This window comes from Lycorma delicatula, chromosome 2 (genome assembly GCF_047948215.1).
Source record: "Lycorma delicatula isolate Av1 chromosome 2, ASM4794821v1, whole genome shotgun sequence".
Lineage (NCBI taxonomy): Eukaryota > Metazoa > Arthropoda > Insecta > Hemiptera > Fulgoridae > Lycorma > Lycorma delicatula.
Genome location: NC_134456.1, coordinates 67,713,006 through 67,737,980, shown reverse-complemented (window position 1 = coordinate 67,737,980; position 24,975 = coordinate 67,713,006). Strand labels below are relative to the sequence as shown.

At 30.9% G+C, this 24,975-nt stretch overlaps 1 protein-coding gene across 2 annotated transcripts in view; it reads left to right on the top strand.

Annotated features, from left to right (window-relative positions):
• The window catches only part of LOC142318888 (uncharacterized), a 409,398-nt gene that overhangs the window by 163,262 nt on the left and 221,161 nt on the right, over nt 1-24,975 (top strand). For both annotated transcript variants that reach the window (XM_075355511.1, XM_075355510.1), the window contains exon 2: nt 23,476-23,835. In XM_075355511.1, coding sequence (XP_075211626.1) covers nt 23,476-23,835 — 360 coding nt within the window. The remainder of the gene's footprint in view (nt 1-23,475; nt 23,836-24,975) is intronic.

The window sequence follows — 24,975 nt, the reverse complement described above, 5'->3', positions numbered from 1 at the left end:
TGAGAGCTAAGGCTAGGAAGGAGGTGGAAGATAAGGAAGACGATAGGGGGGACGCCGAAAACGGAGATTTGGGGTTGGGTGGATAGCCCCTTTCAGGAGGCGTGGGATGCCGAGGAGTCTCACGGCTGATGAGTGATTTTTTAGGGGGTTAAAATGAAAAGACCAGAGTCCCGGGTGGAGGTCCCTCTAGAGGGACTTCGGCTTAGAGGCAAGGCATTAGAAAAGACCCAGACCTGGCCGACCGTGTGGTACCCCGTGTTGGGAACGGCATAGCCGGGTCCAGCATGGTCACTCGGGAGGTTAGAGGCAAAGGCACCCTTGGGATTGAGTCGCGCTTTGCTGGTTAGATCCGGCCTCAAGGGGAAGGGGATAAAAAAAAGTACACCTATGTAAACCCACAGGGTGGGTCTAGTGTTGAACCGTCTTCCCAAATCAGCTGATTTGGAACTCGAGAGTTCCAGTGTTCAAGTCCTAGTAAATGCAGTTATTTTTAACAGATTTGAATACTAGAACGTAGATACCGGTGAACTTTGGTGGTTGGGTTTCAATTAACCACACATCTCAGGAATGGTCGAACTGAGACTGACAAAACTACACTTCATTTACACTCATGCATATCATCCTCGTTAATCCTCTGAAGTATTAACTGAACGGTAATTATTGGAGGCTAAACAGGAAAAAGAAAAAAGTACACCTTTGTAGATCAAATCGCGTTCTTCAGCTTCCGAAAATATAATACTAGCGTTCTCATCAAGTCTAGATTCGATAACAACGATGCTAACTGTTCCATCTATGTTGTCATCGCCTGATGTCAGCCGCAGAACGGTAGTGGTATCAGAAAGGGAGAAAGATTTCATGTCCAAGGCCTCAGATATTTTGTCATCAGAAGTTGACGCCGTAAGACGAATGGAAAGAAGGTGCAAGAAAAGATGGCCGAAAGGAAAGCCTAGGCAGTAAATAAATAAATGTCATATGTTCAAGAATCCAAATTCATCGTGAATAAATTTCTGCATTTGTTAGACTTTGTAAGTAAGAAAGAATTAACAGTTCTAGTTCCATTGGAAATGTGAAAACTTAAAGTGTTTTGTATCTTTTTTTTTTAAATGGAAAGAGGCTAATGACTAAAGTAGTCGATGCCCTAAAAACCTCAAAAAGAATAAAAAAATAATAATTCCCCGGATAAATCCAACCCCACGTCCTTTCAATAACATCTACGCACACGTCCGAGGTGGGCAACGACATGGTACTTCGGTATCTACACTTATGTTGCCCAACAGGGAAATGGTCTTGCTCAGGAGTTCCCTATGCAGTGCGGGATTGGCGGTGCCGAGCTGTCCGTGCTGGTTGCGGTTGTGCTTCTCGGTTTTGCTGTTTGCAGTGGTGGTGGGGGGAATGATCGTGATCTGTTTGCCGACGCTGGAGGGAATGCAGACGGAGAGTTCCCATCCCTCTTCTCGGTTGTGTTGCTGTGTTGAGGGTGGGATGCAATGGGTGCTCTGCCGAAGTCTTGCGCCGTCCAGTGTGAGTCAGTCGCTTCGGCCCTTGGCAGGGATTGTGCCATGGGTAAGGATAACGGAGCTCTTATTGCTGCTTGCGAGCTCTAAGATGTTGGTATATTGGGTCAGGCAGTATCTTATTTCCCTGCCTGGGTTTCATCTGTTCCTGGGTTTCACTGATAGGGGGCACGCCCAACCGTCTCTCTGTACGCACCTTGTGACATGACGACTGGCGGAAATATAGGCGATGGATTTTTCATCTTACAGAATACCCGTGGCAGAGGGTCCACGTAAAAACCCTCGTTCTGGAGAGCCTCTATCTTCGCAGGTAAAGAGGAGGAAGAGTATCGAGTTTAGCGACAAAGAGTTTTTTGTGATCGAGAAGACGGATCGAACCAAGTTTCGACCAAAGGGCAACGCTGTAATACCGAAATATTTGTTAATCAAGAAAAGAGGAGGCGATTTTAGCAAGACAAGCCCTTTCGTGATAGCCCGAGGCATCACGGAAACTGCTGATAGACCGGTAAAGGATGTAGGGAAGACTGCAGTAGGGCGTTTTGTTGAAAGGGTCAACGATTTACAATCCTCACGGTTGTTAAAGCCGAAGAATATTAAACTATTAGACGTTGAAGTATCACCACACGAAACCTTAAATACGTCGAACACCATTGCGATGCTTTGGATGACAGTAGTATGGACACACAGCGGCACATTGCACTAGGAGACAGGTCTGTGTTTGTGGTAATGCGCTCCATTATGATTATCCATGCAGAGAGATTATCCTGTCTGCATCAACTGTCAAGGGATCTCATTCAATGAGATCCAGAAATTGTCCAATATATAAAGAAGAGGAAGCAATCTAAGAGATTAAGACCACTCAAAAGGTGAGCTACGTCGAAGCGAAGAAAATTGTTAAAAATAGATCGCCGAAGACAATGTCATTTGCGTAACCTCTGTCATCTCTTGCATCTTCCTTCAATGCAAAGGATATGATTGCAGAATTGGCTCCAGCGTTAACAGGTAGGTTGAACGTATCATTGATAACAAACTTGTAAATCGTCGTCCAACCAGGGAAGACAGTTTAAAACGAGAAGCAAAAAAAATTTTGTTAAGCAAAAAAAATCGTCTCCTTTGAGAAAAACTTTTGAAGAAGAAGGACAGTGAATGCAGGTAATAGAAGAATCCTGAACAAATGTAGAAATCACCGAAATCCCCATTCAAGGAAGTGACAAGATAGAGGTGAAAATTCTAGAAAAAGAAGATTTACAAAAACAGAAATGGAACCCCTAAAATTACGGAAGCCTTTAGTAGGTAGGGATGGGATTTTGGACGTCCCACATGTTTTATCGGTGAGTGCATCCAGTTTGAACTGCAATATACTACTCACCGCAGCACAGGAGCCGTTGTCGTCTGATGCCGGTAATAGGAGATACTTTGCGATTTCCGCCGGAGGAACTGAAGAATCAATCTGGAATGCATCAGATACTGCAGAATTTGACATCGAGGCCTTCAGAAAAATGGAGAAGAGAAACTAAAAAGAATGGCGTAAGGGAAAACCTAGGCGATATTTATTAAGATGAAGCTCGTTTTATATGCCTTGACAAATTTTAAGGAATAGATGAATATTTTAATTTTTGCGTGACGGAAACTTTTTTAATGTTTGATTGAAATTTGCTGTGTGTTTTTTTTTTAAGTGGCAAGGGCCCTTTACACCATTGTCATTACGTCTTTCACACGCTATTGAAACTTGATTGTTGACAACGTTCGGTAAGAAATAGTTTTGTTTTTAAGTTGCAAGGACCATTTATACCCTTGCCATTTTGTGTTTCTATTGGGATTTTATTCCCATGACAAGTTTGTTTTTAGATGATTTAGATGATCTCTCTTGACCGAATTTGTCTAATGATTATGTCGCTTGTGTTTTTTATCGGGAGGAAACAAATATGATTTTTCTTTTCTGATGTGGAAGGGGCTAACCACAGCACACTGATGTGACCACAGCAGTCGATACCGCTAAAACTTGAAAAAAATAAAAGAAAAAAGTATCAAAACTATTTAACATTTTTCTACTACTATACACTTTTCCTTGATAATAAAGGTAAAAAATAACTGATTTGATTACAAAGTAACCTATTTACTGAAAAACCCTATTTATTTATACATGAATATTATTGAAAAATGAGATGGAAAGAAAAACATATTCATGAGATATTACAACATAGTAATACTTCTTGAAGTTAGGTTTTATTCAAATCACCAATATCCTCTTCGTATAAAAATATTCATAGAATACATTTTTATAAACTCGTAAACCGAAGTCTTGCCAACAGCAGAACTGACTGATTTTCATATAGTCGGCTCTACCGTAATTTTATCTGCGTATCTCATCTTCGTTACAGAGACGTGATATAATGTTCTCATAATGTTTTATGTATTTAAATCATTTAAGGGAATAAAAATGCCAAAATATATTAAAATAAAACAACTTAAACAATATTGACAGTTAAGATCTTTTAGAAATAAAATTTCATTTTATTAACATATCAAAGAGATTTTACATATTTCAAAACAGGTTTGGAGACTTCTTTTTAACTTTCTAGGTTGATATTATAATACAGAACGAAAGACCTTTATTATCATCGGTAACAATAGTATTGTTATTAGTAACAAAATAACCACTCCTGATTGATATATTTTAACGACTTGTGGTTCTCTGAATCTGAAAATAGTAAAATATTTTGATTTTTTTTTTTTGTTTTGGCCCCCACTTAACTTTAAAATCTACAATCATCAAATTTAGTTCGGTTATACCCCAGGGAGGTTGACTCTATTAAATTTTTATAAAACAAGTGTAGTTGGGGATAAGCAAAGAGATACTGAGACAATGATATATTTAGGGGAGATTAGAATTTGTGAATATATTAGTTAGAAATGTATTAAATAACAGATTTATACTTAATGTAATAGATTTAAAGGCTTACAAATGAATAAATTTTTTTTAAGTATGTCATGATAACTGCCTGGTAAATAATATTTTCTCACTGCCCACGCCTAAATCGAAGATTTGTGGAAGAATAATTAAATGCCGGTTATAAATTTAAGCAAAATCCATTTGAAGAGAGTGTATCATTTGAAATACCCTATTTTTATTACGCCCTGTAACAGGCATTCCATATCTTGATATGTTGGAGCAATTTGCATTACCACAAATTGAACATAGGCATCCTAATACACTCTACCAGCATGATAGGGCTTCCTCGCCATGTCTCCTTGAGGTACGGAAATGGCTGGTTGAGATGTCAACCAGCCATGTTAATCTGTAACATGTAAGTAACCATGTTAATCTGTCAAATTATAAGAAAAAATATATTATTATTGTAATATTGTAATAATACAGCAATTCCAAAATAAATTAGTGAGAAGCATAACAGAAGCGCCTTGGTTCGTAAGGAACAGTGAGATCTACGAATATATGGGGGTTTACCGTATGTTCGAGAAGAAATACAGCAATTCGGTACAAACTATGGCTAAAAAACCACATTAATTATTTATCTATTAACCTTCTAGACAACAGTGAAGACATTAGAACGCTAAAACTAATCCACGTGTTGGACCTTGGTGACATCATGTGATGTGAGTTTGAGCTGCAACTGAGTGTTACCAATTAATTCATTGTATATTAATTCGTTCAATTTTAGTTATTCTTTCAATATTAAATTTATTTTTATATTTATTTATTTCTTTCAGTGTTTCATCGTTTCTCTTGTACATTAACAGTTTTATTATTTTTGTTTTGTGTTGAGCCACCAATAGTACTGTTCTCTGACTTAACTTTATCTGTGTACTTACATTTCATTATCTGTACAGGAATATTATAATGTGAATTTTGAGGAGCTTCGTGTGATTGTATGTGATCACATCTACATATGGTTTCTTTACTATTGTGAACGATTGTAAATATCATTTTTTTTTTAAATTAAATTTTAAGAAAAGAATGATAAATTACTTCCGTATACCTGTTCTTAAAAAAATAAAGAATAGCATTAAAAAAAAAAAATACTATCCTTTCAATTACTTCTTATTTTTGTTTCAATATTTTAAAGAATAAACATTATAAACCAATGCAAGACTGTAATTTAATAAAATTACATAAGCTACACATATTTAACCATATACACAGCTTCTTCTGTGTATTGATTCTGTATTTAGATATTCTGAGTCATTTGAATGAAGGTAACGGCTTCATTCAACTCAAACGACACCTTCACTCTGTTTACTGTAGAACTGGGTACAAAGTGAACATCCTTACTCTCAGAGCAATCTCTGACTGATTTCTATTATGCCACAGGTGTATTACAAGCATCACAAAAAGAAGAAAGACAGAGATAGTACAAAGAGGAATGTACACTTTTCTGTTATAAAACAGTTCGATATACGTAAGTTAACCGTTTCAGCTTAGAAGAGGACTAAATAAACTACATGAATTACTTATATCAACTTTTGGTTTTTAATATTAATGTAATAGCTAAATTTACTAGCTCTCAGTTGATTGACTGTTAAGATATTCTGAAACTCTCCTGGTTTATTTTTCAGGTTCGTTAATTTCGAATTACAGGCAAATGGTTCTTGTTCGTTTGGAGTGTGTGAGAAACTAGCTTGTTACATCTTAGAACAGGAACGTTTTAATTTTCATAAAAAATGACAAAATCTAAAAGCTCTTAAAGTCATATGTTATATAAACATAGTCATATGTCTTAAAGTCATATGTTTATGTTGTATAAACTGCCAGAAAAGTCAATATGTGTTTTAAGCATAGTTTGCTTCAGTGTTCTTAATTAAACCCAATTTTTTTAGGTAATTGAAACTGGATTCTGCACAATCTTAAATTAGTAGCTCCTCTATTTTCTTTGTAAAAGAAAGTACTTAGTAATTATTAGATTGCTTTTATTTCAAAGCAAATTAGATATGTGTAGATTTTTCTCTCTCTCTCTCTCTATGTGCGTGCGCACGAGCGCGCGCGCGCGTGTATGTGAGTAGTATAAAAAGGCCATATTGGGCTCACTTACTTAACTTTCATTTGAAATAATTTTGAATTTAAAGTTCACATCTTTTTTATTTGATTTTGAATTCTCTTAAAATAATTTTAATGAACCATTGTTTAAGGGAAAAGATATTTATGATATTTTAGGCTATTTAAAAACAGAAAATGCATTTAAACATACCGAAGAAGAAAATAAGCTTAAATTAGAAAATTTATGACATCCCGAATCGTGGCTCAAAAATAATTTAACAGATAATTTCAATGAGCCACAGCCCATTAAAATCTTAAATACATTTAGAAACAAACATACAAATTCAATTTCCATATTAATACTTAAACCGTCTATAATAATCTGCGCTAATAGCATTTGTAAAATTCAGTCCATCTATCAAAGATACAATAAAAAAGTTACTTTTAATTCGCCTACCTCCTTTTAAAGAGAAACCCGCAAAAAAACCATCAGAAAATCAAATTCGTGAACTGTGCCTAATTATATTATATTCCTGTTCTTTTTAGTTTTTAAGATTCTAATCTCTATTTTAAAATAAGAATATGTAACAAAAACAAGCTTAAATGACAAGCTTATAGTAGAAGAACTTCTATATAAAAATAATATTTTCTAATTAATCTATTTACTAAATAAATATAATAAAACTTAGACAAGCCCTGTTTAGAAATAAACAGAAAAATAAATGACTTATCCAAACTTGTTTCTAAAAATAAAAAGAAAAGAAAAGATAGCCGAAAAATAATTTACATATAAATAAAGGAACCAAATTTTTCTACCCTTGTTAAAAAAACTTTTTCTATATAATAAATAAAAACTATGCCAAAAATAGCAACTTAATAAATATAACACAGAAATCACCAAAACCGAAGAACCAAAGAAAGAAACAATAAAAGACATCTTAAAAAAATTAAAAGAAGATTACTGGTGTAATAATAAAGAAGATATAACAAAACTTGCATTAGAAAACGAGTTAAAATTTATAATCCCTAGTATTTTAAGAAAATTTAACGCAAATTTTTCTGGAATTTTTTCTCAAAGAGAAATAGAACAATATTTGTATTTAAAAGAATTTAGACTTGGAAGAAATAGAAACGATATAGTGAATTTATAAGGGAAAATTATTACGAACAATTTGGCCTAACTTCGCCTTGTATTTGTGATAACGATGATTTTGTTGACTGTATAAAAATACTACAACAAAAATTTACAACAAATTAATTCACTACCTAATTCTTCCACTTCTACTCGAAACCATATTGTGGATTTTATCGATTGTCCGGACAATACCCTGGAAAAGGTATTCAGAAATAAAAATTCGATAGAACACGGAATAACAAGAACAACAATTTTTGCAGAAATAATGGCGAATACAGCCATCTGGAAAGTTTAAGAGAATATTTATATATTTAGGGAAATGTTTTAAGCGAAATGAAACGCCATTCTGCTGGATTAAATAAACAACTGGTAAAAATTGTTAACTCTACAAAAAGCAGTTGTATGTTATGTATAATAGAGGAATTATTGCAAAATACTGGAGAAGTCTTTTAACCAAGAAAATAACGTCAAAAACATTACATATATAAACGAATCAGAAAATAAAAAAAAATATTAAAATTGTATATTAGAACACTTACGTTTAATAATTTACCTATATCAGCAGTAGAAATTACAAATGCAGGTAAAAAAAAACTAAAATATAATTTTAGTTGTGAGATAAAAATGGAGCAACTTACTTTACAAGAGGAAAATGTGGGAAAATAAAAAGAGAAAAGAAAGAGTTAAATTTAAGCGATATTCGCTTACCAACAAGACAACATGTTAAACCAGAAGTTTTCCAAAAAAACTATTAACTGTAATTCTATATAAGATATTTTTATAGAAAGAGTGCCAACCTTGTAAATAAAAAAGTATATATTTTCATTGAACGAATGTATATCTTTAAACGATCTCTTACAAGAAGTGGAAAAGATTAAAGAATATTTAGAAATCTCGCCTGGAAAAGAAGTGCTGGATAATTATAAAGAAGGAGTTAATTTTTATTACCAGAAAAACATCAATACGAAAGTGATATAATAAACTCATAAAAGAAAAACAAGTACAAGAAATTTCCTTAGAAGAATATAAACATTTTAAACTTATATCTTAAGCAATAAATTTTGAGACAAAATATCCTTATGTTCTATCCTATTTACAAAAAAAAAAAAAAAATTATTTGTAAAGTCATAGGCGAACATAAGAATAGAATTATACCTTATGTTTATTTAAACTCGGAAGAATCGAGATTTCTTTAGAAGAGAAAAAAATACAACATGCAAAGAAAATTCAAGAAAAGGAGTTTTAAAGAAAAATGGCTTAACAGTTCTTAGATTTGATTTTAAGTAACCCATAGAGAAACGAAGAAATATTGTAAAATTTTAAAATTTTTGAAGTAAACTGTGATATAATGTTATCACAGATTTAACTGTAAATAAAGCATAGTATAAAAATTACAAATAAGCAAGTATTGTAAAGTTCGACACAAATAACGAAAAAAATAACGCTAAATTAGAATTGAATAGCAAGAAGAAACATTAAAACTATTCCTGCTAATCGAACCCGAAATACCTAAACCTGTAAAATGCGCAAAATTTGATTCTTTAGACGAAAATAAACAATTTGCGTTTTATTTACCTTAGATTATAGAAAAGGGGAAAAAGATAATTTTAAAAATAGAAGAAAGAAAAGAAGATTATTTTGTTTCTACCAACATAAAAGAAAAATGTAATTTAATATAAAATAATTAATAATCCAAAGTAATTCAAGTAATTTAATAATCCAAATTGGATTTAAAATACAAAACAGAAAAATCCTCGTTAACAATTTACGTTAGGCGTTACTTTTTGTAGTACTTTTTAACAGTTAGCTTATTTAGAAATAAAAACACTAATTAAAATATTTGCAATTTTCTACCATTACTTCAAATAATTCTGGTTCTAATACATGTTCTAATAAGATAAACGTAGCCTTTTACAAATCCCCTGTTATATTAGTCCGAATCCGTTCTAATCCTATATTTTTTTTTTTAACAAGGTGGAAAAATTTTTTTTTTTAGAAATAAGTTTAGATTTCCATTTATTTTACTGTTTATTTCTAAACAGGGCTTATCTAACTTTTTATTATATTTTATGTTCTAAATACATTAAAAAATATTTTTTATTTTGCAGAATTTTTTCCATTACATTTTAGCTTATTTTTATTCATGTGTTCTAATTTTAACATAGAGATCAGAAACTTAAAAACTAAAATAACTGGAAAGTATTGTAATTTGGCCTGGTAGCCGAAAATGATTTTCTGATCTTTTTTTTATATTTTCTCAAAGCTGGTAGCCGAATTTAAAAATCAAAGAAAACAGATGTGAAGTTAAAATTATTTTAAGAGACAGTTAAGCAGGTGAGCCCAATATGGATTTTTTATGCTACTTGCGCGCGCGTGTGTGTGAAAATTGTTTTGTAAGAAAACGGATGTAGATTTAATTATACAGAACAAGAAGACTGTTTATGTTATGTTTAACAAAATGAAGAAATATCCTTTTTTTCTTGCCGAAATAAAAAGTATTAAGTTTTGTAATCAAAATGATAATTACGATAACTCGTTAAAGAATTCCCCGAACAAAGCAAGTAATTTTGATGAGTTTTCATTTTTCATTAACTTTATAGTTTAAAATCTTTTAAACTTACACTTTTCCTTCTATTAATTCTGCTAAAATACAAAAATAGATAAAAATTGCAGATTTCAGTCCCAAAAGAAAGAATCCGTTGATAATGAAACAGATGGTCGCGACGTTTCACGGGTGATTTATCGTCTCAATCATCTACGTCGTTTGACGGAGTCTCCTTGAATAAGAGTCAGCAGTTTAATTTGGACCTGTTTCAAAACGAGGCGCTTCCAGCAACGACAAAGCTATTTCCAACCTCGGCTCCAACAACGCCAGTTCCTTCTTCAATCCTCTTTAACAAACCCCTCCCTTTTTAAATTGTGGAAAGAATTATCTTTTTTATCGCATCTTTATGCTTCCTCTGCACTCAAAATAAGTTGCAAAAGCTGTCGAATAATGTCATGACGACTAAAATTAATGTTATATTTTAGGTTGTTTTATCTGTTTAATAATATTTTAACTTCTTTATAAATACTATTTGCCTTTTTATTCAGATGATATGCTTATAATTCCAAGAATACATTAAAAATTACGTAAAAAATTTAAGATTTTAATTGTTACAACGTAGCTACATCTAAAACATTTAAAAATGTAGTACACCATATCGAAATATTACTTCATATGTCTAACACTAATTAAATTTCGTTTAATAGTTTATTCTTATTTACTTGAATTTGTTTAGATATAAAAATTCTATAAGTACAAAATGATGCATATTAATTTTGAATTTTTTTTTACTAATTTTATTTTTAAATTTACATTAAACGTAGTTGAGAACACTTCATAAACACAATATCAATTAAATTTCAACGATATTTAGATCTCATATAATATATACATATATATATATATATATAATTCTGAGTACTATCATTTTTCTCGGTATACTTTAAAAAACTACTACACTGAAAGTAACAACATTAAGTTGCAGTAGTATATGACGGTATGATTTTTATACTGTACGTATTAGAAATGAATTCGGTGGAAGAGAACCTCATTTTAACTTATTTATTGAGTTTTTAATCTAAAAAGGTTGTAATAGCTGACGTAACAAAATCATTTAAGTTGTTCCGTAAATCTAGGTTTACTTAAAATGATTCTGTTTGTAGATGCATGAGACTGTTACATGTAATTCAAAATTAATCTTCAAAAGTAGTAAAGTGCTCCATGAATTTGATACAAAAAAATAAAATAAATATTCACATCAAAAAAATATATATTTTTTTAAAGATATTTCAAAAGTCTCTGTTTTTTACAAGTTAATAAAGTAATAGCACTGTAATCATTCTACACGTGGCCCAATAGTAATAGCTGAATTAAAATGAATTATCAAACAGTAAAATTAGTATAACAGATTGTTGCTGTTCAATATATTTGTACTTACAGGCAATATAAATAACGAGATCTACACTATGTGTATATATGCACATCACCTCATTTTGGCAGAAAGAAAAAAATAAATTATGTAGCTTTTTTAATTTATCTACTGAAAATTACATTATATGCGACAGATTGCAAGAAAAGAATAATTGAACTAACATTAAAAGAAAGCCAAACGAGCCAAAAAAGCACTGTCAAGGCCAGATATGAGTCTTATTTGGATAAAGGAACTCGCTTTCACAAAGAAATTTACTCTTTTCCTTCCTTTTATATCCTTTTTGTAGAAGCGAAAAGAAAGGCTTCTATGCTCTCTTTGTTGAAAACGGTTCCACTATTGCCTATTCCTTTCACCGTACATTTTATTGTGGTACTTATGATACGTCTTCTTTTATCATATTTGTTTACAAATAAGGCTTTTTATCGCACTGCGTTTTAGTTATCTTGCTTAAACAAATTCTAATATCAATTCTTTTCATATGAAAACAACAGATGGATTCGTTTTTACCATACAAATTTTTAGAAAGAAAGAATATTTATGAAAAGCTATTTTATTCAATTCAATAAATTGATGAATATTTGAATAATTGAATAAAAGTAACTTTTGTCATTTATTTTTATATAAATAAATAGATTTTATCATAGTCTATTTATTTAAATGAATATAAATGAAAATAGCAAATAAAATAAATAGAAAGTAACAAATAAAAATCAGCTGTTATATTTCATTTTACAGAAAAAACTTACCATGCTATATCATTCAGATGAACTGTTAAAAAGCATTTAATTTATTAAATTCATGTTCATATAACTGGAATAATATTTAATAGTAATCTAAGAAAAAGATGTTTTTATAAATAAGAAAACTTTATTCGTTAATTAAAAAAACAATATCACAATTTTTTTGTGAAGTTTATGAAATTTTTTTAACATAAAATAATTAAAATTATGTTCATTTTGTGCGAACATCCAATAATTTGAAAATATTAGTTATTCGGTACTAGTATTAAAGTATCTCTATATATTAACAATTGCTAACATTTACAGGATCCAAACAGCAACATTAATAATTGAAGAACATAAGAAAGAAGCCGTAATAAGAAAGGGAGTCCGACAAGGATGTTCCCTATCTCCGTTACTTTTTAATCTTTACATGGAACTAGCAGTAAATGATGTTAAAGAACAATTTAGATTCGGAGTAACAGTACAAGGTGAAAAGATAAAGACGATACGATTTGCTGATGATATAGTAATTCTAGCTGAGAGTAAAAAGGATTAGAAGAAACAATGAATGGCATGGATGAAGTCCTACGAAAAAACTACCGCATGAAAATAAACAAGAACAAAACGAAAGTAATGAAATGTAGTAGAAATAACAAAGATGGACTACTGAATGTGAAAATAGGAGGAGAAAAGATTATGGAGGTAGAAGAATTTTGTTATTTGGGAAGTAGAATTACTAAAGATGGATGAAACAGGAGCGATATAAAATGCCGAATAGCACTGGCGAAACGAGCCTTCAGTCAGAAATATAATTTGTTTACATCAAAAATTAATTTTGATTATACTTTCAAAAGATTTTTGAAAGTATATGTTTGGAGTGTCGCTTTATATGGAAGTGAAACTTGGACGATCGGAATATCTGAGAAGAAAAGATTAGAAGCTTTTGAAATGTGGTGCTACAGAAGAATATTAAAAATCAGATGGGTGGATAAAGTGACAAATGAAGAGGTATTGCGGCAAATAGATGAAGAAAGAAGGATTTGGAAAAATAATAAGATGAGACAGACTTATAGGCCACATATTAAGGCATCCTGGAATAGTCGCTTTAAAATTGGAGGGACAGGTAGAAGGAAAAAATTGTGTAGGTAGGCAACGTTTGGAATATGTAGCACAAATTGTTAGGGTTGTAGGAGATAGGGGAAATACCGAAATGAAACGACTAGCACTAGATAGGGGATCTTGGAGAGCTGCATCAAACCAGTCAAATGACCAAAGAAAAAAAAAAATATATATTAACAAAGAAATATATTACTTATTTGAACTTATTTTAAGTAATAATTTTTATAATAAAAATTTAATAGTAACAAAATTACAATAGTTTAATTAGAAAACTACTTTAGACTAATGAAAGACGTCTAACTAACGAAAGAAAGCCGATTTCCGTGATGTAGTGGTAGCATCTCAGCCTTTCATCCGGAGGTCCGGGGTTGGAACCCCGGTCAAGCTAGCAAAAAAAAGTCATCTGTGCTCTATGGTTGTACGTTTGGTGGGAATAAATAATAAAAAGTTCTTATTATTTATTTCCAGGATATAATGTTATGACAAAATTGATTCCAGAAGAATTCGGATTGAAGTTGTATTTTTTGTAAATTTTAATTTTCACTATAATTATTTTTGTATCATAATCAAGCGGTTAGGAGAATTCAAAAAAGGAGTGAACCTTTCTAACATATATTTTTACATAGTTTCTAGTCTTTACAATTTCTAAATCGTTTTAACTATGAAAATTGTAATAAACACCAAAATATCACAATGACTAATAATGTGTTGGTAGCTTTTGTAGATTTCATTTTTGCTTGTAATGGTTTTTACGAAAAAAAATAATAATTTGGCTTGTAATAGGCTTCCACCGTGAGTTCAAAGCGAGGGATCTAAAAATAAAATCATTTCTTCTTGTCAAGGTTAAAAATGAAATGACTAGAAAAAATTATGTCGACCATTAACTTGTATGGTAAGGAACATAACGATCTAGTTAATTTTCTATTTTTATTGCGGCGAACGTAAAGATCATAAATTGATATTAATTTTTTATTCTACTTAAAATGTACAATTTATTTTTCCATCAAATGATTCCTATGATGACAAAAAAATATCTAACCTTAAAGGTTTTATATTTAAAAAACTTACAAAATTTTATTTTAATCTTTGAAAGTTTTTAATCTAACTGTCTAATCTGTAATTGAAGTAAAGGAAAAAAATAATTTTTAACTAACCTTGAAGTTTTGCTTTTATTAAAAAAAAACTTTTTTTATTCAACCGACGTTTAAACAGATGGTACGGCTCTGTCTAAGAATGCGCACCTTGTTGTAGAAAAATCCGCTACCAGTGGAAGCCCGCCGGGTTCCGTTCTCAGACCCCTGGCATACGACGGATTTCTGGAATTGACATTTCCAGAAGGGGTCACGACTAAGGCTTTCACCGAAGACTGTCTCCTTTTAGTTCGTTGTAATTCACGACCACAGCTAGAAGACGGGGCACAGGCGTCCTTGTCAACCGCAGAGGACTAGATGGACATTCAAAATTTAAATATTTCTGTGCCCAAGACGAAGTTTATGTTTCTCAAGGGTGCAGACAAATTATCGTGCAGTCGTAACCCCCAAATTAAATATAAAGGCTGTGTAAACAGCCGAGTTAGAGTTCATACATGCCTAGGTGTTTTGTTTGATGAAAAGTTGCTGTTTAGCAACCACATTATGCAAGTAGCAGCGGACGCCGTCTGAGTGATGCACAAACTTAGGGTGATTGCTCGGAAAGACTATGGGTTGTCGGGCCATCAAATGTACACGGTGTACAGAGGTGTCTTTGAAAGCATGACCTCTTACGCGGCGTACATTTAGGCTCATAGGTTGGATATGAATAGAGCACATCTTCAAAATTTAAGGAGTGCCCAGCGCACAGCCTTAATTGAATGTATTGGTGTTTTTAAAACAACCTCCTACGAGGCTACCACCGTATTGGGAAAGGTCTCCCAATCGATTTAGTGGTGAAAGTTCGAGCTGCCATTAGGAAATTGCGAAGAGGCCGGGAGACATATGTATCTGAGTCGCGGTTTCGAGCCGGACCAGTACCGGAGCCGAACGGTGATCACAATACACCGGATTTAAATTTCGTTCAGTTGCCCATCTCCCGCCTGCAGATGAGGCTGCAGAGCCCCGTAATGGAAGCAGCTGGAATGGCACAACGCGACTAAGGGAAGATCCTTGTATAATTTTATACAGGATTTGGGGGGATGGTATGCATTGAGCTCGTTTTTAAGGGCAACGGGTGCTCAAATGCTCACCAACCAATATCTGTTTCGGTTCCGCCTGGAAGTTGATGAGCAGTACGTCTGCGGGGAGGTCCAGTTAAATGAACACCTGATATTTGACTGCCTGCTGTTGTGTGGGGGGGGGGGCAGAGAGCGGGCCACCCTGGAACTTAGAAGTCAAGGGGAAAATTGGCCACTCACAAGTGGCGAACACAAGTGGCCTCACTGTCGGACGTGTGGGAGTTCCTAGATATGGTTGCTTTGTTCAACCGGCATCGGTAATTTTCTTAACGGAAAGACTCTTACCGCATTGCCGTGGGAAGCTAACCCTGAGTATGGCTGACCACCACCCAACTATTATGTCTTCAAGCGCTAGAAAATGGTGGTCAGGTACTTTTCAGCGACCTAGGCGTGGCAGCGAATTGCTATCTAGACGAAATAAATATTATGATGGTTTCATATACATTTTTTATAGTTGGGATGCGTCTACCCATTTTAGCAAATATATGACAAGTGAGCGGTTGGTACACGTAAGCCGGTGGTGTACGGCACCGAGCTTAGTCAGCTCACGCTGTTAGGTAAGCTCTATAAGCTATTAAGGACACTGGTCGTTAAACTGTTTCGAGACTCAGTAGCTGTTGGTGGCACAGACATTCGGTCTATTGCTTTAGGGTGACCTATTGGGGTGGTGGCTGGAGAAATGCCAAGAAAACTTTAGAGGTTGAATAAGGACGATATTATGAATGTAAATGAAATGTAAGTCTTGTTCAGTCTCAGGTCGACCATTCCTGAGATGGGTGTGATTAATTTAAACCTAACCACCAAAGAACACCGGTATCCACGATCTAATATTCAGTTCCGTATAACTAACTCCTTTTACTAGGATTTGAACCATAGAACTCTCGACTTTGAAATCAGCTAATTTGCGATGACATGTTTAACCACTGGACCAAGCCGGTGGGGTAAATAATGATTGCTGATTTAAACTAATTTCACTTTGACTATTGTAGTAACTAGAAACAGTAGTTAAAAAATACCAAAACTCTGGTGAGACTGATAAATGATTTTTTATCAGCTCCTGTTTATCAAATTATTTATGCGCGATTCATACAAGCGTAAAATTTTTAAACTACCTCTCACCAGGTTTTAAACTACCTTTTTGTACTTATAAAGTACAAAAAGTTAGTTTTTTTTTATAAAGTTCTACATTAGTTTCTTGTAGGATAAATTTTATTAATGATATAAAGTATGTTAACTGAAAAGTGATTAGGAAATACAAATAGACTAACCGCCATTTTTTATTGTTACTTAAAGACGAGTTTCAAGCTTTAAAATTATACGAATATACAAGAATTTTATATTGGATAACTATTTGTATAACTGTGTTTAGTGTTACTAGATATTGCAATCTACACAATAACGTCTACAAGATTCGTAACGCCGTCATATGTAGACCCAGAAATAACTCCTTGCCAACACATGCGCTGCCAATTCTTGTTTAAAACATCATCTTAACTAAAATATGCTATAATAGACGATTTTTTTATTTCTTTTTAATTTCTATAGATATTTTATGAAACTAGAGAAAATAGTAATTTATTATTAATATTAAGGTCGGTTTAATGAATCTCATAAGGAAGTTCATTATTTATTAATTTGTGTAATATCAGTAAGATATTTTTTGCTTTAATTTTTTATTAATTCTTAAACAAGCAATTCTCATGTATTTGTGAAAACATATATTACAAAATAAAATATTATTTTAATTTGGAAAAATGATGTGATATGAATGTGTTTGTAACAAGGAAACCCAAACCTTAGTTTGGGTTTCCTTGTTACCTACACCTTTTTTTTTTATTCATTTAACAAATCAGTGTCTGAAGAGGCATAATGGTTTAGTTTAGCAAGTAAACCAGTTGTTAAATTGTACGTATATTTATTACCTAATAATGAAGGCGACCTGATACGAGATGCAAGCCGTTCACAAGAACAGTATCGCCTTTTACAAAATTGAAATCCTGGTAACGTATACCAGGCTTACTAAAGAAAGTGAGGTATGATACCTCATCAAGTGAGGAGTGATACTAATCCAAATATACAGATAACTTCCTCTACTATTAGGCGGTATTTACTCCTAAAAGCGACACCTTCACTCAGTACTTCGCAGGAGCTGGGCGTAAAATTAAAATTATTGTTTTCAAAGAAATCAGCAGTGAACAGTGCCACTTATACCTCAGATTTTTACATATAAAGTAAAAATAATATCATAGAAATCGTTTCGTAGGAGTCATTAAGAAAAATTATCTAAATATGAATTTCAAATAGATTTTTCTAAATAATATTGTAAAATTATGTTGTATATTCTCGAAATAAAAAAAAATATCTTTATATCGATAGTTTATTTATACAACCAATTTAATTTTTTTTTTGCCTGTTACTTTATAGTATCTAGCCGAGAAAGAGATTATTTCTTTAAAAATAATACTATCATTATTCAGTCAATATTATTTATACAGCTGAATATAAGAAAATCGCAACGGAACAGAAAATTACTTCATTCCTACATTAGGTAGAATGAGAACTTATTGTTCTTCAAATCCGTTCAGTTATTAATTTTAATTCATGTTTAGAAAAAATCGGATCATAATAGTGCTTTTAAGAAAGGCAACTTGAGAATAAACATGATATATTTCGCATCATTTTATTTCGAGAAAAAGTCAAAAATAATACACTCGTTATCCTCAGTATAGGCATCGAAAATAAAAATGAAATAACGAAAGAATTATCAAAAGAAATTATGAGGAACGAAGTCTTGTTCTATAAAAATAAAAGTTTTCAGTTAATAAAAAAAATTTTGTTAAAATTTAGAAGATGAACTAGTAACACTAGCTATATGTATCTTTAAAGAAAATATGTATTTAACTGGATGAAACTGTTAATTAAATGAAGCTAATTCGAATAAAGTTATAAAAGATTTAATTAAATAGATTGGGAACATTTGTATTATAACATGAATATTTTTTAATTCTATTGCTCTGTACATCACCTAATTAGTTAAGGATCACTCAGATCAATGGAAGAACAGATGCTTTGTGTGATATTTTAAAATATATATTTCCACGCTTAAAAATGCATGTTTCCCCTAAGGTAGTTTAAATAGAGTAAAAGCAGAGAAGTTCCCAGGCAAACAGCATTATGCGTTACACGTATTCTAGTACAGGTGCAATTACTCGCGCTAATGCTCCGTACTTACAGCAGTAGGCTACGCTTTAATACAATTGAATTGTGCGGCATCGGAAATGGGCGTTAAAAGTACAATAAAAATCTTATGATACTATATTCATTCATTCATTCACAGGAGGTAACCATACAGGTAAAAAATGTTCATTATATGTATTCCTCTTTACTGTTCTAATACAGAATTAGTCAATTTCCAGAATAAAAAATTTGATTAGGCTCTAAGCACAAATTTTAAGATATTAAAAAAAAAGATAAATCGACAACAGATTTTTATTTTTGGTAAGTTATACAAAAGATCTAATTTACATTTTGTAAAAATGATATCAGAAACGCGTGAATCTAACCTCCTCGAATTGTTACAATCAGTGTTACTGTTGCTCAGAGAAACGATTACCATAAATCCACCCTAAATTTTTTTTATAAACGTTACCTAGTAGACATTTTCTTTTTTGTGACAATGATCCAAATTTCCTTGGAATTCACATTTTTAACCAAAGATCCTGTTAGTCAGTATAACAGACTTATTATAGATTAATAATTTTATTTATTACTTTTCTATTAAAAAAGCTATCGGTCGTTTTGCAAATTAAGCCGAATTACTTGAATAGTAATCAATAACGCAAACCACAACATCCATAATCATTAATTAAATAAAATATTTTATTTTAGTTTTATGTATATAAAAAAAACACAATACAATATCTCTACATGTTTACTGCCTTATTGATATTGCTAATGACTCATACTTTGAGAATACAAAAATTATTATAAAAAAAAATTCCAAATTTTAAAATAAATCATAAAAAAATACAACTTGAGTTAAATTTTATTAATTTTGGGGCATAAAGTTATTATTTTTTTCAAAAATGTCAATATATCATTTTTTTTCCATATGAGAATTTTTTGTCTTAGAGAATTATAGGCAAACCTAAAACTAAGATGAAATTTTTTGACTGTTGGTTCAATAAAGAGTCAACATTTAGCAAAAGAAAGCAGCTATAATTTACGACTATGGCTTCTCAATATATTTTGCTTCCCATTCATAATTTTTTGTAAGATTTTCATTATTAAGATACCCTGGATAGTGAAACAAGACATTAATATTCACAATAAGTTTATTTCTACAAGGGAAGTAATTTTTATCATCCTATAAAAGAAAAAAATATTGCATCTATATTTGATAAATAACACTTTAGAGACATCTCAACTTCAATAAATTTCATTCAATGAATTCATTGAATGAAATTCATTCTTCATGAATTGCTATTCATGGGAATTTACATCGGTCATTAGGAAGGTTTTGTATTACGCAGATCTCACAAATTGCAAAATAACATTATTTAGTCAGTTCATCATAAAGACATTAGTGAAATAGCTAAAAATATTTACCATGAAAAAGTACAGCAAATCTAATAATTGATCTGTTTCGTTATAAGTTTTTTGTAATTATTATTGTTTTACGAGAAGCCTGTTACACTCTATGCTATAATTAAAAATCCGAGATTAAGATAACATACATAGGTTTAGAACCTGTATTCGTTCAATCTTCTAATATCATCCCCATTGCTTAGTGAACCTACGAAACAATAGAGATAATATTAGAAAGTTGAACCGACTGCACGTTTTAAAACTACATGTATTATATTGTCTTTTTGTGTCTACAGTAACCTCAGATGTGAGTTTGGTGTACTATCTATTCGACTCTTATTTTCAAATTTGTTACATATACTTTTCTTTTTCTTTACATTAGTTCAGCATTTTTTTTAGTTCTATTTATTATGAAATCTTACTTTGATTTTTATTATTTTAGTGGTGTTGAGTGTCATTCATGCTTTCTTACTGCATGTGCTTGGCACAAACGTTTACACAATACTAGTGTACAGTTTCAGGAGTTTCGTTGAGGACTCCTAATCATGTGATCTGGGATGTAATGCAATAAATTAAAAGTTAATATAAAATCGGTTACATTTTAACCGATTGTAAATAAGCTTTGAAACAATAAAAAAATCTGCATTACTTAATAAATTCACTAATAATCTCTACACATTTATTACACGAGTACATTTATCTAAATAAAATTTTATGTTACGTAAGTTATTTTAATGGCCGTTTTGGGTTTCAATATGTACAGTAACTCAATTCTATAACAGTTGTTTCTGGTGGTAAAATTAATGCAACCTTACAAGATGACCTCCACTATTGATTGTTTTTTTTTTTTTTTGTGAAACGTTGGTTAACTTCCTCATATGCTCCAAATATTTGACACTGTATTGCTCTAGGCATACTGCTTACTTTTAATTTCAACGAAATTCTTAAAGATTAGCTAGTGTTTGTATAAATGAAGACAAATACAGGCATGCACAGAGAAGAAAACACACATATAGTAAGAAAGAGGGTGTGTCGGAGAATTGGAATGAATGAGGGAGTAAGAAAGAGAAGAAGATATTGTCGTTCTGTTTCTGCAATATGTATTTCACTTCTATGAAGGGGTTTCTTTAAAATGTAGGAATCTTAAGTCTGTTTTTCATTAGTGGTTTTAGGCATAGTGTAAGTCTTTTAACTACTGTCATATAATCATCACATCGGGAAAAGAAATGGATGACTTGTACCACCATAGTTTTAATGCTTTTTTTCATTTTTTTCCATAAAAAAACATTTTCCATTGAATGTAGAAACAGAGTAAAGGAATGAGAATGTAAATATTTGACTTTTAGAAGAGTAGAAGTACAGTTATTTTAGAGGAATGAATTTTTTACCGTTCTCACACTTAGTTCCTTTTCTTTATGCAAATAACTAAATAGGGTAGATGAGAAACATTTTAATTTTAAATACTGGCATCTATAAATATTACGTTTAAAAAATATACCAGTTTTTTCCTAATTCTATAAATTATAATTTGCATAAAATACCTTTTATAAAGGGAATAACAAAGTCCATACATTTTACTTCTAATTAAAAAAAAACAAGATAAATCTAGAGTAAAACTTTGAAAGAAAGTATCTTGTAGTTCGTTTTTACATTCTTACTCTATTCTGTTGAAAATAAAATCAAAGAGCGCAATCAGTTCAGTAAATTAGCAGTCTACCCTACAAATGCGAAATCCATGAATTAACCTTGATTTAAGGTTTTAATTGTAAAATTTGTTGAATGATTCAGTGAATGAAAAAAAATGGGTCTACACATGAAATATTTTAAAAAATTACTTACGGAAGTTTAGGAAAAATATATGATGTAAAATTATTAAAATATATTAGACTAACTGCTAATTTTTAACTTGATATGATAACATCATAATATTCAGTACAAAGTGATTTTAACAGTATAAAAATAAAAAATTTTTGAAGTCTCAGATTTATGTTTGTTACTTTCTACAGGTAGCTACACAGTTTGATTGTAATTCTACATAACATGTTTTGCAAATACTTCTGCGGTTCAGAGAAATGCTTTGCTCCACACACAATTTGCATACATGAGAAACATCTTTCAGTATTATTCCAACTATAAATCTAGTTGCATTATTTTGTAAGTAAAAAATATTTTTACAGCTAATAACAGAGTAGAATTTATCATAGGTTTCTCCACATTATTTGAAAATTAAAAATAGAACTTCTAAAAATATTTTTACTTCTATATAAAAATGAGTGATTTTCACATTTTCTTCATAAGAACATCGAACGCATCCTACACACCACTGTACACAAATATTTAATAAATAAATTTTGAATAGTTCAACAAATTTATTGCACGATTATAAATTAAAATTTTTGTCCAGATGTGGCAAGTTTTATAAAATCTTAAAAAATAAATCTCAACAAACATAAAAAAAATAGAGGTAATGAATAAGTACTATTTTTTAATTTATTTAAAAAAAATTCAAGATTTAGCTTTTATCAGTTTTTAAATATTGTAGAAGGGTTATTTAGGTAAATTATTGTACAATTTAAATGTTTTTATTTGAAAAAGAAATTGTTTTTCCATAATTTTTATTTTTGGTATTAAACTTTTCTTATGAGTCCAGTAAATTGAAACCGATTGTAAATTAAACAATGTGGCAAAGAAAAATTATGTTTTATGTCTTTTGCATATTTTGTTTGGTATGCTAAATTATCGTAATAATGTTATATATATTTTTAATAAAAACTAGTTTCCTTAAATGATAGAGTGGGCCAATGATCTACACTTTTCCCACATAAAAATTGTATTAAAAAAATATGAAGTAAATAATGTACTACATTATTCTGTAATACACGTCTATTTGAATCTACCTTCAAAAATTAGTACGAGTAAACTAGAAAATGCTATTTTTAAGGGCAGTGAACTGGCTGTATTGTACAAAAATATGGTTTAACTTCTTATGCAGAATTACAAAACTGACGGAATTCGTAATATCCTCTTCTAAAATAACAGAACATCTGGAAATGACTGTCTCTTAGCAACTACTTTTTTAATTATATTTCAAATCTTTCTTTTTTAACATAATTTAGTAAATGGTTTATTATTTAATATTTCTATTACATTTAAATGCATAACATGTAAGAAAGCTACTTCTATTATATTAAAAAGAAATGTATTTCTTTTTGTTTTCAGCTGGAGAAACAGTGCGAATTAAAAGCTTAAGGGTTCCCGAAGTAGTGCAAAACGGATCAGAATCTTCTGTTATTTTGGACTGTGACTATACGTTAGATAGCCAAGACGGTTTGGTAGTAAAATGGTTTTTTAACAACAACCCTTCGCCAGTATATCAGTGGATACCAGATAAAAAACCTCAAGACCTTGGAGTTCTTAAAGGTAAATTAAATTTGGATTATCGAGCGTCAGATGAAGAAAATAAGAAACATCGTGCCCTACAGATAATCAGACCGACAACTGAACTTTCTGGCGAATATAAGTGCCTCGTGTCAACATTTGATGGAGAAGCTTCAGAGGCTAGAAAAATGATTATATATGGTAAGCGATACATTAATATTTAAAAAAATATACTAATATTAAATACGTATATAAGCATAATTTCATTTCTATTTTATATACATTGTTATTGTGAGTGTATAAAATTAAATTGTTCTGTATCTTATTTATTCTTGTCAGCAAAGGTGCTTTTAAAAATACCAGAAAGTGAAAATCGAGCTGAACAACGCGAAAATGTAACCGATTGTTTAATGTTACCCCGAGTTAAAATATTTGAGAAAATAACAAGTAATATTCCTCAAAACAGATTGAATATAGAGTAACATTCACGTATTCATTAGTTTATACTTATAAAATCTAATTCCATTTTTTTTTCATTCAACTATTTACTAATCTTAAATAACTGATTTGAAACAAATACCTAAATCCTATTTGTTTTAATTAAACAATAAATCCTTTTAAATTTAGTTACACGATTCCAGTATATAAACTAACACAAATAGGAAAAGCTTTCTTTTAGAAACGGAATTTGTTGTTAAATGTCAAAAGCGGAAAAAATAATGCAAGTGTATAAAAACTGACGTTACATTAGAAAATTCAAAATTAAATGGATGAACAAAGAGTTTAAAAAAAAAAATAATTGTAAAAAAAAATATTAAGAAAGTAACATATTTTTGTAAAAATAAATTAGCTGTATATTTAATACACACAGATTTAGTTAAATTGATAAGAAAGAGTTGTCTGTGTTAAAAAATGGAAAGATTGTAATAAATGAACCAGGTGATATATAATGTATTGTATTTTAAGACAAAAACAAATTTGTTACGTCTTAATGCTGAATAAAAAGAAATAGCGTCAATATTATCAAAAAAGACTACAGAAAAAATTTTGTCTTTACGTCTTTTATTAACTGGCTTTTGCCAATTCAACAAAATTACAAACATATATGCCAATTTTACCGAAACACTCTTAAATGCACTCAATTTATACATTCAGTTAAACATAAAGTTTCGTAATTTTAATATGCTATATAACATATATATATGCAAAAAACATATGTTTTTTAAAGTAAAAGCATAGATTGGACAAATCAAGGTAACGGAACTTTAGTTGTATTTGAATACAATTGTTACTTTTAACGTTGGGGTTAGATTGTTAACGTTAGATTGTTTAACAATAGAT